Source organism: Ambystoma mexicanum, chromosome 3q (assembly GCF_040938575.1).
Source record: "Ambystoma mexicanum isolate Mex_15411 chromosome 3q, UKY_AmexF1_1, whole genome shotgun sequence".
NCBI classification, from domain to species: Eukaryota; Metazoa; Chordata; class Amphibia; order Caudata; family Ambystomatidae; genus Ambystoma; species Ambystoma mexicanum.
Window position 1 is genome coordinate 623,447,360 of NC_090926.1, and position 13,776 is coordinate 623,461,135.

The window sequence follows — 13,776 nt, forward strand, 5'->3', positions numbered from 1 at the left end:
CTCGGCGGTTGGTCTCTCATCATTCATTTTCATCATTAAAAAATCTAAAAAGCCCAGGCGAGCGCACTCTCCCGGTGCGGATGCTCTAATTCCTCACAAATAGAATGCAGCTATACCCCTTGATTGATTTCGGCCTAGCTGCCCACATACCTACACACCTCCATGAACACTTCAACAGTCTTTAGAACGCAGCTATACCCCCACATAAGCACAAATATTCTCATACACAAGCTCCAGTACCACCAGAATGCAGACCCTGAGGTCAACGGCCTGCTGCACACATTCTACTGATCTCACCGAACCACTGCACCACGCCTCGCATTACTGCACTGGCTGCACACATACTGAGCGCACCCAAGCACTATTTACTACCCTACTTTCTCCACTGACCTAGACTACGGTCCCCGAGGTTGTTCAACCCACAGCGCTTTGAGATCATACCAATGGCATACAAGGCGCTATAAAAATGCACAATAACCTAACAATGAGCAAATTAATGTGCATAATTATGAAGGTTTGAGGCAAATCTGTTCAAATGACCATTTCCAGTGGATAGGCTGAATATAAGCATTTAGTAAGCCATATTCAATTTGTTTTTTCAGGGCTGTTTTCATCGATCATGCGTGAGCTGGCGAATGTAACACACGATGGACCCAAGTGGATCGTGCTGGATGGCGACATCGACCCAATGTGGATTGAGTCCCTTAACACGGTCATGGATGACAATAAGGTAAAGTGCTGATGACGACTTAAGGTCTCGGAACCCCAAAAAAATGCCACCTAAGGAGAACACTGCATTAATCAAGTTCTAATAATGAACCAAAAATGTGCAAGTCCTCCATAGAGTTCTGAACTTATTTGCATTTTTATAAAGATTTACCCACGTTGCAATTTCAATCAGGCATTTAATTCCGTCTTTGATTAGCCGTTATGTTCATTTTCCACTTTGTTTAATGATTCCTAAAAAAGTGCTCAGTAAACAACTTTATTTATGGCACATCGTCAAGGATGGTAATGTGTCTACTCTATTAAAATAACATAACGGAGAAATGTGAGAAGGATGCCATCATGAATTAGTTTCAGGGAAGTTCATGGAACTCTTTTTAGAATCTGGATATTTGCCGCCCGGCCGATGGCGCGGGATGTACCGTGATTTTATGATGAATGCTCAGCTAACAGCAGTAGGCAAATACCGTAGGCAAAGCAGTCTGCTGCTAAACGGAAAGAAACCTACCAATGAGCCTCATTATGAGCTTGGTGCTGTGGGCCATTTTGGCAGTAGTTCTGATCCCACCTCCGAGTTTGGCTGTCAAGTGGAGGGTTTACCAAAAGTGGGAAGTTGGGGGCAACTCCTCCTCTTCACCTAATGAAATCGGCAGATTGACGGCAAGGGATTCACTGCTTATTGTAAATCTGAAACAAATCCCTATAGAGTCCTATGGACTCCAAAATGTCCATCAAAACAGCGTGATATGGCAGTAATTCTGCCGGATTAGCGGTAAATGTCTTTTTGCAGTAATTCCATCCAGAAAATCGCAGAACCTCGCAATACTTGTAATGAGACCGGGGAGAAATTGATCTTGAAAGGGGATGAAAAACTAGAGGAGGGAACTATTTACATATTCGGTCCAGTGTAATGTGTGCTTTATTATCTGAAATGGCATATTTGACTCTCATATTAGTGATTCAGATTAAATGCAATAGAAATTATAAATGAAACCATATGGTCATTATGATAACAAGTCAATCAGGTATTCCAGGCATATGTTGGTGGTGTTCTGGCCTACGGCACAAGGATCTGTGACCTGGATGTAAGTGTGAAGAACATGACCATTATGAATGAAAGCCCTTCTTGAGAGTCACCAAGTTCAACAGCTACCACCACTGCCTTCCATTTGCTGCCCTTGTGACCCCTTGGTCAGCGGTATCAGCTGGACAGCTCCTGGTGGCCGTAGGAAAAGTGTCTATTTTATTTACTCTTGACTGTAAAATGATGGGTGACTCTGAAAATGAGTCTCTCCAGAGCTCTGTGACAGTCATTTAGATGTTCCTACAATTCAGCCCCCATTTTTCGTTATGTGCATTTCTTTAACTAATAGCTGGTGCTGTGGATCTAATGCCTCTGAAGCCTAAAATGGCCTGGACTACGTTGAAAATGAATAACAAAGAAGCAACCATGTATGTTGTGATGGATTGCTGTCTGTTAGAATGTGAAAGCCCTAGCTTTTATGATTTTTATTAATATAAAATGATGCAGGTAATTCCGTTTCTGAGAGAGGAGTCTGGTAATCGGATCCCATTTTATAAAAGTCCATGCCATAAACGTAGAGCATACATGTGCCCTGGCTGCACCAGCCTCCTGATAACTGCAGCATCTGGTCTTCAGTGGCACAAGGCAGCTGTAAAGGTGACATGTTCATTGCTGACAGCTGCTGTGATCCAAAGTCACATCTGCCAGAGGTAACTTTTTAACTTCTGCACCTCTGATTCAGAAGGTTGTAATTATTGACTCATCAATCTGGTGGCAGGTTAATCTATCAGAATACGCCATATCTGGTTATAGTATGGTGACTGGTAAGAGCACAGAATTAACATACAAGTGTCAGCCTGTGAGCTGTGGTAAACCAGAATCAGTAGAAAGACACAGAGCAATACTTTCCTCTGAGTTGCTTTATTTTGAGGGTCAAGAATACCTATTCTCTCACTAAACTCTAAAACTGTGCCCTTTTCTAATAGAAAGAGCACAAGAATGCTTGTCAGGATGTCCAAACATAACAACACAGTCCTCTCTCCTGAAACCTACTCTGACCTACCATGTCCCTTACACTAAGACAAAACAAACTGACAAACAGAAATGCTTTGGGGAAACTCCCCTGATGAGGAATTACAAAAGCTCCTGGCCTCAACATTTTCATCAGAGGCCGTGCCTATGGTTATTGGCCAAAATAACCATGGGTTAATGGGGCTCCCCTTGTTAGTTTCCACAGAGTCTCTGTTCAGCTCTTTACAGTTCTTTAATTTTAAAGTCTTTCCCATATAGGGCACATCCTTCTCTCACGGTTTGTCTTCAACCCGTGTGGACAAGGCAGTCTCTTTGTGTAGGAAACTTGTTCTGACCACCGCTCCCCTCCCCCTTGAGTTTTGGGTTATATTTGGTGTCTCTTCCAAACCCGGGGTGTCCTGAGGTTCTCTACCCCATGCAGGTGTTTTCATTCCTTTTCTCCCACTTTGGGCTACCTTGCTGCTTTCTACCCCACTCCAGGGTCTCTTGTTTCTCTTCCCCACTCTGGGACATTTTTATTCTCTCTACCACACTCTAGGGTTCCTACACTCTTTCTTACCTCTTCCGGGTTTGCCATGGTACTTTCGTTCCCATTCTGGGGCATCAAGCGCCCCCCCAAACCCACTCCAGGGTTTCTTGATTCTCTCCTCCCCACTCTTGTGCTTCTCGATGAGTTCCCCCTTGATGAGTGCTTGTGAGTGTCTCTCTCTGGGCCACTGCATGCATACCTTTTTGTACTTGGCCGGGCATTCAGGAAGGTGTCGGCATTCGATGTTGCTAGAGCTACTTGGTCGGTGCCTTCACTGTGTTCCGCAGTCATTCGTCTTGCTGTGCCACTCCTCTTCTGTGGTTGGGGCAAGGCTCCTCCATGGGCTCCGCTTGTGCATGGTTCTTTGCTGTTGAAGCTACAAAATCGTGCTGTTCTGCCTGGGCTTTGGTTCTGCCTTGCAGTGCTCCCTTCCACTTCTGCAGTAGCTAGGAAATTGTCTCTGAAGTCCTCCTGTGACCAGGCACATTCCTTCTCTGTGTGCCGGGTTCAGCTCCATAGGTTGGTCCGCATGCGTCTTCTGATTGGATCAGACACTGGCACCTCTTGCAGACCTGCATAAGCTGCTTTGTTAGATGCTTTTTTGCTTGGCGGAAGAGGGGAGAAACCAGAAGCTTTATGAGCCATTATGCTAAGAATTCTAGTGTTGTTACACAGCTATTCCCATACATCCCATGAAGGAATTGTGATCTGATTTTCGGAGCAAGATACCTTATGCTACTCTCTGGGACTTTTCTGTCCACAAGGGATCCATGTCCACAGGGGGATCCCACATGCATTGTCCCCATGGGTGTTTTAAGTGGAGCAGGCTCACTGCCCTAGTCCCACTGCGGTTGGCTTTCCCTTGGGAAGAGGTGATAAACTCCTTGGATTTACAAAGCCCAGGCCAGCTGTGTTAGGACTTTGGATGTAGGTAAAGCCGGCCTGCTGATTCTTTTTGGATCTCTCAGCAGTGTTTGTTGTGCTTGATCATGACCTCTTATTGTCACAACTCACTAAGGATCTTAATCCTGACCAACTCACCACCAGCTCGATTAGCTCCTTTTAGCGAGGACGGTCTGACTCAGTGGTGCTAGGTTTGTACTCATCCTACTCCCATTCGATTGTGCAGGGAGTTGCTAAGGGAACATGTATGTCCCCCCTCCTTTAATCTATAGATACAAACTCTCCATGATCATCTGCATGAAGGCAATGTTCAGTTCCAAAACTATGCTGACGACACTCAGCTTCTGTTTGTTTTCCAGTGATATAACTAAAGATACCAATCACATAAACAACATTTGGATAACAACAGTTTGTGGATAAGAGACAACTGGCTATGTCTGAATTGGCAAAAGACAGAATTACTTCTGCTGGTGGCACCCAACACCTTCAAGAACCTTCGCAATTTCTACAACCATATGTCTATAAATTCCCCTACCATCCCCATACTGAGGAAAGCCAAATCCCTTGGCATCTATCAATACTGGAATGAACATTGATGCTCGGGTGTCAACCACTGTCAGTTCCAGCCATTACGATCTTTGCTTGCTTCATCAGATTAAACCATTCATCTCTGAAACAATGGTGCTACTACAACTATGGCTATAATTGGGTGAAAACTTGACTATGACCACGCACTGCTGGCCGGAGCGCACCCATAAGAGGTCGCAAGGGTTCAATTGTTGCAGAATGTATCCGCTCGGATTGTGGCGAACATCCCTAGAAGATCACATATCACTCCAGTTTTGAAAAGCCTACACTGGCTGCCTCTTGCCCAGAGAATTAAATTCAAAACCATGTCCCTCATTCACAAAAGCGTGTATGGGAATGGCCCTTTTGTCTTTAGGCTTGACTGCGACCCTACAAATCTTCTCGCTGCCTCCGATGAAGCACACGACAGCTAGAAGGCGATACAAGAATATCTGTGCTGACAGAAGAACCTTTCAAACTGCAGTCTCAGTTTAGTGGAATATAATACCACAGTGCCTGCACTTGCACTCTAACTTTGCCTCTTTCACAAAGCACCTGAAATCCCATCTCTTCAAAGAACACGTCACATAACGTTTCTTGTTCTGCTACGGATTGATTTTTATATGATTGACTCTTTTTTTTCCTCCTGATCGTTTACTATTTAAAGTTGTATCTGTGACAGTGCTTTGATGCCCACGACCTTAAGCACTCTATATATAAAATAAATAAATAGGTTTATTCATGGGAACCTGGCTGTCTGCACTGCCCACTGTGAGACAATAGCCAGGAGGCTGTCTTCTTTGATTATTCGAGAGGAAGGGGGACAACTCCCCTTAGACATAGGAGCTCCCACCAGGAGATCTCCTGGCAATGCTGCTTCAAAGGGGAACTCCCATAAAAAAGGCCACACTCACACCAAGGTATTGCACTCCAAAGGGCCTTTGAAGTCTGCAGGCTTGGGAAGGGGGCAGCGTTAGAATAGCCAGAGAATTAAATGTAACTCTGCATAGAGTTCCACTTTCTTGCTTTTCTGTTGGGTTCCTCTTCCTGTCCTGTCCATTCCCTGCAGAGTAAAGCACTCTAGGTATGATGCAAAAAGGAAACAGTCACTTGTTAAAGCAACAGGGATTGGTCCACTTAAAGCAGGCTTGCTTTTGTCCATTCCCCATTGATTCATTTTGGACTTTCAAGAAGACGAGAACAATTCATTGGCCCTTTTCTAGGAGTGTAGTCCATCCCAAGGTCCTCCAACAGTAAGCTGAAAATGGAAGGCATCCAAGGCAGAGAAGAGCTCTTTCCATTAACCATCCAGAGGAAGCAAGTGGGGATTACTGCTTTTGGACCAAGAACTTCCCTTCTGCCAGTTGAACTGGAACACTGGAGAATAAAGATCCACTGGAGAATAAAGATCCCCGCTAGGTGCCAGCCAGCCTCCCTGTAGTGGGAGTGCAGAACCAAAGGACCTACCTTCTCCTGGAGCCCCTTGATGAAGACTTTCAGAAACCTGTGGCCCAAGAGCAGCTGTAATCCTGTGTGCACAGCTTCAAATCATGTTTGACACTGTTTGAGCTGACAGGACCCCCTGTGTACATTTCAACACTCTTGCATATTCAAACAGCTTGCCTGCATCTTTGAACCAGCTCGACAATGCTTCACGCCAGTAGTGTTCAACCTCATCTTGTGCACTGGCTCACCACTGTGGAAACCTGGACTCTCTGCATCTTAAGCCCCTCATTGAACCAAATGGATCTCTCATTGAACCGATTTGAACCACTGGATGCCATTGTGTCACATGCCGACTCGACCGAGCGCTATATCATCTCGACCTGACCAAATGGATCAGCATGAGTCGTTGTATTTCGAATCTGGTTCAACTCTAAAGAAAGCACAGAGAAGCCCAATTCAATATTTTCAAGCCACTTAAACCAAGAGCAATGTACTATAGGATTCAGGAGGCCTTGCCCCCGGTCCACTTTGTTTACCATAATAACTTAGAAGCCTTTTCTTGAATGTCATATCCTTGTTGAACATTGATATTGCTGCAATTAGTTATTTGATAACCTCTGCTCAAGTACCCAGAGTGCCATTGTATACCAATTCTGCGTTTTCTGTGATCTGCTACAGGGGTGGGGTTTTGCTTGTGTTTTCTAGTTAATTATTTGCATTTGTGATTGTTTGATTTGATATGGCATTTATAACACGCCTATACACAAGTGTTTCAAGGCGCGACGAGGCAAGGCAGGGGAAATAGAGGGAAGACAGAGATAGAGATCCTACTATGCCGGGTGACATTCGGATTGCGCAAGTGCAGGGGAGGGGGGAAGGGAAGGGGAGAAAGTGCGAGGAGAGAGAGGAGGGGGAGGGAAGTGCAGTACATGGAATACCAGTAAAATAAATAAAGACAATAAATAATAACTAAAAGTGTGGCCAGCAGGCGGAAAGTGCAGGGGTAAGTGCAGACAACAGGTGTCATGTGCTTGATGGGGCTGTAGGGATACAGGAACAGTCCCCAGGTGCAAAGGTTGCCAGGGGGCAGTGCAGGTGTGGAACTGGCGGGGAGGGGACCTGGGCTAGAGATCAGAGGGCAGTCAGGTAACCAATGCAGTTTCAGAATCATCCAGGAGATCAGCAGGGGAGAGGAGTAGAGAAAGCAGACGCAAAGAGGAAGGAGTGCTTCTGTAACTGGAGATGGTTCTCCTCAAGTTTCAGAGAGGCAGGGCGGCTGTTCCAGAGTGAGGCCCCAGCAGAAGAAAGAGATCTACCACCAACTCGCTGCTTGGAGAAGCGACTAACCCTGAGGGAGTTGGAGGCAGATGAGCAAAGAGCTTGAGAAGGAAGATATTTAGGAAGAGAGAGTTGAAGGTATTGAGGCCCCAGGTCCCAGAAGGCCTTGTGGACAATGCAGAGGGTTCTGAACTTAATCCTCGCCGCCACTGGGAGCCAGTGCAGAGATTTCAGTTCTGAAGAGATACAATCCCTGGGCTTGAGGCCAAGGACAAGTCTTGCAGTCCTGTTTTGGATGAGTTGCAGAGGACGGAGAGTAGAGGCAGGCAGATTTAGAAAGAGGCTGTTGCAGTAGTCCAGCCTAGAGAGAACCAGAGCTCTGGAGACAGTGAGCTTCTGGGGGAAGGAGAGGAAAGTAAGAATACCTCTGAGGAGGTACAGCTGGTAGTGTGACTTCTTAGAGATGTCAGAGATATGAGGAGAGAAGGAGAGTGTGGAGTCGAAGATGGTCCTGAGGTTTTTAGCCTCACAGGTGGGAGCAGGAAGAGGGCCAAGGGAGGCCGGCCAGAGAGTGGCAGGAATGGATGGAGCAGGTGTGCTGATGAGGAGAATCAGAGTCTTACTGGAATTAAGGCAGAGGTCATTGGCGGCACACCACTCCTGGATGGCAGACAGTCAGAGATGAGAGAAGACTAGGTGGCAGAAGGGAGCCTGAAAATGAGCTAAGTGTCATCCGCGTAGCAGTGAACGTTGGGGCAGAGAGCGTTAATGTGGTGGGCAAGAACTGCCAGGTATTGGTTAAACAGCCAGGGAGAGAGGTTAGACCCCTGGGGAGCACCACAGGTAGAGATAGAGGAGAGGAAGAACCCAAGTTGGACCTGGGAGGGTCGATCAGAGAGGAAGGAGGTCAGCCAAGTCAAGGACTGATCGGTGATACCCTGGTTATCACGGAGATGGTTGACCATTTCAAAGGCAGAAGAGAGATCAAGTAAGATGAGGACACAAGGGGGTTTTGCAATCCAGGTTGGAGAGCAGGTCTTCACATATGTTCAGGAGAGCAGTTTACATGCTTCTGGTCGCTCTGAAGCCAGACTGATGGTCATGGAGACTACCAACAGTTTCAGTGTGAAGATTAAGCTGGGAGATGGCCAGCTTTTCAAGGAGTTTGCCTAGGAAAGGAGTGATGGAGAGTGGACGATAGTTAGCCGGGCAGGAACGGTCGGCAGAGCATTTCTTAAGAAGATGGTGCACAATGGAGTGCTTCATGGGGGAGTGGTAGACTCTAGCGGCGAAGGAGTGGTTGCAGAAATCAGCAAGAGTGTCAATGTGGTCCTTGAGGGTTTTGGAGCAACAGGGGTGAACCTGTTTTGACAAGACTTTCATAGATCAGACTTGTCTAGAAACCTTGTCTGAGGAGAACAGGGGAAAGGCAGAGAAGGAGGGGGAGAGGTGTCTGAAGAGGGGCAAGAGGAGGAGCAGGGAGTAGGGGGGGAAGAAGAGAGAGAGGGCAGGATATTTTAGAGATGAAATGAGAAGCCAGGGCCGTGCAGGGTGTATGGGAGGGGACAGTAGAGGTAGAGACTGCAGCAGGATTGGCCAGCTCCTTGCGAGTTCAGCTGGGTTGTTAGATGCCTCGGAGATGCAGGCTTTGATTTGGGCTCTCTTCTTGGTGTGGAGAGAGAGCTGATATTGCCTTTGGAACAGGCAGCAGGTCAGCCTGTCAGAGAATGTGCAGGAAGCACAACATTTCCTCTCGGCCACCATGCACTTGCATTTAAGGGTGACAAGGTCTGAGTCATGCCAAGAGTGGCACTTGGCCTTGGGCTTCAAGTGGATCCTCGTGACAGGGGCAAGAACATTGATTGGACATTCTTTTATTTTTAAACTAGTGAAAACCCTGTGTACACGGACTAATGTGCATAAAGGAAGACCTTTTCAAAGTATAAATGTATCATGTGTATTTGAATGTAATTTATAGAAAAAAATATGTTGTGAAGGATCTCCCTCCTTTTACATTGCGGAGTAGTAACTTCAAACAAAATTTCACAGAACCTGTTGAAGGTTTAACATAGTACATATGGCCAATTGTTGTATCTGCTCCTCCTTGTCTTGTATTCCACTTATGGGTTTTGGACTCAAATATATAATGATGATGGATGTGAGAGGAATACAATTTATGTGCAGCATGAATCGAAGTAGACATGAGATAATTAAATAAAGTAAATTGAAGTCAAATAAGGTTTAAAATGTACATGAAGAATAATATTGATAAAATAACACATGCCAAGAAATATTACAATTAATATTTGCATAATTCATAAGTACATTGAAAAAAAATTATTCTGTTAGATAAATAGTGCTTTATCAAATGCATTTCTGTTTGTTTTTCTTTTTATGTATATATTTTCATAGTGTATGCAAAGTATGCTGTTAAAGTGGTATCCCTGTCTTGGGCCTTTTCTGCAGCTAATCATATGTTATTGTTGAAATACACATTTTGTTCACCTGGAAGATGAACTTGAAGTCTTATTGTTGTAGGAGTAACGAAACAGCTCCCTCTAGTGGTGATTACAGGCTAAGTTGGTAGGACAGCTTCGGACAAACATACATCTGGCCTTTTATTATATAGTATGTGATATTTGTGCTATGACTGTTGGGTTGCTACTATGATTACTTCACCCCCCTCATGATAGTATATACTGCCCTCTTACCACATTGCTACAAAAGGCAAAGGAGGTATACCCATTGGGCTATCTCTGTTTTACCTTTACGATTGGGATCTCTGCTGGTTTAGTAGTAATATAGGGCTGAGTAGGCGGTTTAGCTACTACTTATCCTGGTACTCCTACAGAACAGTTGTCATTTGTCACGTACATATGTCAATATTTTCTAACTGCCCAATCTAATAAACCTGTCATGTCTATATATAATTGTGTTCGAGTGTATGAGACTCAGAATGTGTGAAGCAGCCCATTGGGGAAATCGGTGAGAGAGGGAGTGAAAATGTAAAGTAAATCCACTTCTATGATGACGACACCCAGCTTTTTCTTTCCTTCTCATCTTTTACCCCTGATATTCACCATACTCTTTCATCTTGTCTCACTGCCATTAAAGCCTGGATGGCCTTTCACTTTCTCTCTCTAAACGCTGGAAAAACTGAAGTCTATATTTTCCCGCTGATGGTCTTCCATCCCCGTCTCCCCCTCCTTCTATTTTCTTTCCTCCCTCCTATCTGCCCTTCTCTCTCACCGCTTGCAATCTTGGTCTCTACTTTGACGCTAATCTTTCCTTCACTCACCACATCTCTTACCTCACGCGCCTGTCGATTTCACCTTTACAACATATGCAAAATTCACCCCTTTCTTACTTTTCACGCCAAAAAGATTCTTTTATCCTCATTAGTCTTTTCTCTACTTTTTAATTGCTCTGTTCTATTCTTTGGTCTTCTCTGCTTACGTCTTGCTCCTCTTAAATCAATTTACCTTTCTTCTATATGTTCACTTTGTCTTCTCTCACATCAGGACTCCATTTCCTTTTCTCTTGCCTCGCTTGGATGGCTTTCTTTCCACTACCACCTCAAGTACAATATCCTTTGTTTAATCTTCAAATCTCTCTATGGTCTTGCCCCCAACTATCTTGCATCTCTTCTCTTATTCTATTCTCCTTCTCGCTCTATCCGCTCTGCCGATCTCTTTCAACTGAATGTTGCTTGCGCCCCTTGTGCACAAGCCTGCTTTCGAACCTTCCAACTTCTTGCTCGCCTTCACTGGAATCTTCTTCCTCTTTCTCTCTGCTCTACCACCTCTCGTTCTCTGTTCTGCGCTTCTTTAAAAACTCACTTACTTCAGTCATCTGCTTGATTGTTACTGGTTGATCCTGAACACTGTCTTTCATTACAGTTAATTGTTCTCTGTAAAGCGCTTTGGTTAAAGGCACTATATAAAGTATAATAGAATACAAATACAAATCCTTTCACCCACCGTCCTTGCACGTGACATACAATGGGAGAAGGCAAGCATTTGAGGTTGTACCTTGTATATGACAATTAAATCTGCCTTCCAAGACTGTGCCTGCTATATGGTGCAATACTGGGCATTTGAGCTGGTTCACAAAACCTGGTAAACCGAGACTGCATGTTTGCATATCCTGAAAAATTAGGCTATTCCAGACGTGAAATGGCAACTTTGGGCATTTGAGGCTGTAACTTGAATAGTATGAGTATTTCTGTCATGTGGGACTATAACCAATTAGATGGCAGTGCTGCTGTGTCTGTGCCTGCACCTGGCATATTATAGCATCATTTGTGCATGAGCGAAGGCAATAGACATAAGAAGAATGATTAAACTGCTGATCTAAAGCTATAACTGGATATTTATGGTCCGGATCACAAAGAAGAAGCCATTCCAAGATGGCAAGACCATAGTGAAGGCCCCAGGGGAAAGCCGACCAACTCTCTGCAGTTTTGTGGGTATTCCAATCCCAATGGCAGCTAAATAGTTCAGTAGCAGGCCTAGCACTACAGATACCGAAAAACAGTCTACCATCCTGGAGCCCAGGAGGTAGAAGAGAAGAAGTAGAAGAGGGGAGAGGCGGGTGCACTTGATGATAGGTAAGTCCCCTTATGAAATAGAGCACTGCAAATCATTGAGGAGGGAGACCAGGTAATAAAGACCTTGGGATATGGATGTTACAGTTGTGAGAGAGTGGGGGGAGCTTGAATCGTGATTCTCTGTTGGGAGCTTTCTGGTTTTTCCAATACTTGCCGAGCCCCATCCATCACCTTGCATGACCTGACCTTCAGGGGCACATGGATCTGGAGAACCCCCGAGAGGATGCACTGCAACACTGACTGAGAAGAGAAGAAGGCAGTGCCTCAGATATTTCATAACTCGACTGTTAGTGACTCTGAATCTTTTTTTACCTCTCCTGGAATGGAGCCCGGATTGAGTTACAGTAATGCTTGAACTTTTGAAACCAAGAATAATCTATCCTGCTGTGGAATATTGTTTTGAGGAGCTTTTCATTATTGTACCAAGCCTGTAAATCTCAAAAGTAATCCTCACTTGTACTATTTATCTCTTTGCCTGCCTAGTGTTGATCCTACTCAGTTTGTGACAACCCCCAAAATTGTAATCCTCCTTTATTGGCTTTTTTCTGCTGACCATATCCAACAACCATGTATTGAAAGAGAAACTTTTAATTCCGTTAGACACTGGCATTGAGAAAGGTGGGAAAAGAGCTTCTTAATGATTAGGTGCCTTCGGGACTTATTGGGTGGTTAAAAGGGAATACACTGTGCTTCCTCTCTCACAGAACAATGTGGTAAGAGAGGGAATCACTGGTGCAGACTATTGTACTACGTATCTTTGTACCCGACCGTTGTCGATCCTACTTTGTGACATGATAAACATTAGATGCTGGCAATCTCTCACATCATTTCTTTTCACGAAACCAGCAAGTATTTGTACCTGCAATATAACAATCTTTTATACTCCTAAATAGAATTGCATTAATGATGCCTTCACTCTCGTCATTTAGCATTTATGTATCTTTATTCTTTTGTAGAGATATGAGAATTCAAAATAGCAAAATTAAACAATGTACAGTTTTTAATGTGGTTCCGTAGGTACACAACATCCTACTCTAATAAATGCCTCTAAAAGGATAAAAAAAATCGACCAACAATTAATCAGCAATTTGTATGTAGAAATTGTGGCCCAGTAAAACTTAAACTCGCTTTCACAATTGTGATGCTATGAGTTGGAAAGCTAAGCGGACAAGTGAGATTATAGAGACCAAAATCTGGATATCCCATTAGGTGCAAAAGGCTAAGACATCTGACAAAAAAGTCTGTGGCTTCTATGGGTAGTTAACTAAGAACAACCGAAGAACAATCTAGAGCCATGGATCAAAACATTTATATAGGTAAAACATTTTAAACCCCCCTGAAAAGGATTACTCTCGCCCTTCCTCACCGTTTTGACCTGATCCTGGCCAAAGACATACGAGGGCCAATTGAATTTACTTATGGACATTTTGCCAAACATCATACCACAATAAAACTCAGTCTTTCAGCAGCACAGGGAAAGTTGAAAGGTTAACCTAATAAAAATTGTCTCTTAATGGTTCTTCCATGGAAAAGAAAAATATAGGCTGAAAGAATTGTTAAGAATGGCTTGAATTTAGATATTGCCAATTTTCTAGCCCCATCAACAGGTTATGTCTCGTGTTTAGATGTTTTCTGCTTGTTTTCCGGCTTTGCAATTTAGCT

At 44.3% G+C, this 13,776-nt stretch overlaps 1 protein-coding gene across 2 annotated transcripts in view; it reads left to right on the forward strand.

The window, feature by feature from the left end:
• DNAH9 (dynein axonemal heavy chain 9) overlaps positions 1–13,776 on the forward strand; it is a 1,527,051-nt gene that overhangs the window by 462,168 nt on the left and 1,051,107 nt on the right. For both annotated transcript variants that reach the window (XM_069654516.1, XM_069654515.1), the window contains exon 33: positions 603–730. In XM_069654516.1, the coding sequence (XP_069510617.1) occupies positions 603–730 (128 nt within the window). The remainder of the gene's footprint in view (positions 1–602; positions 731–13,776) is intronic.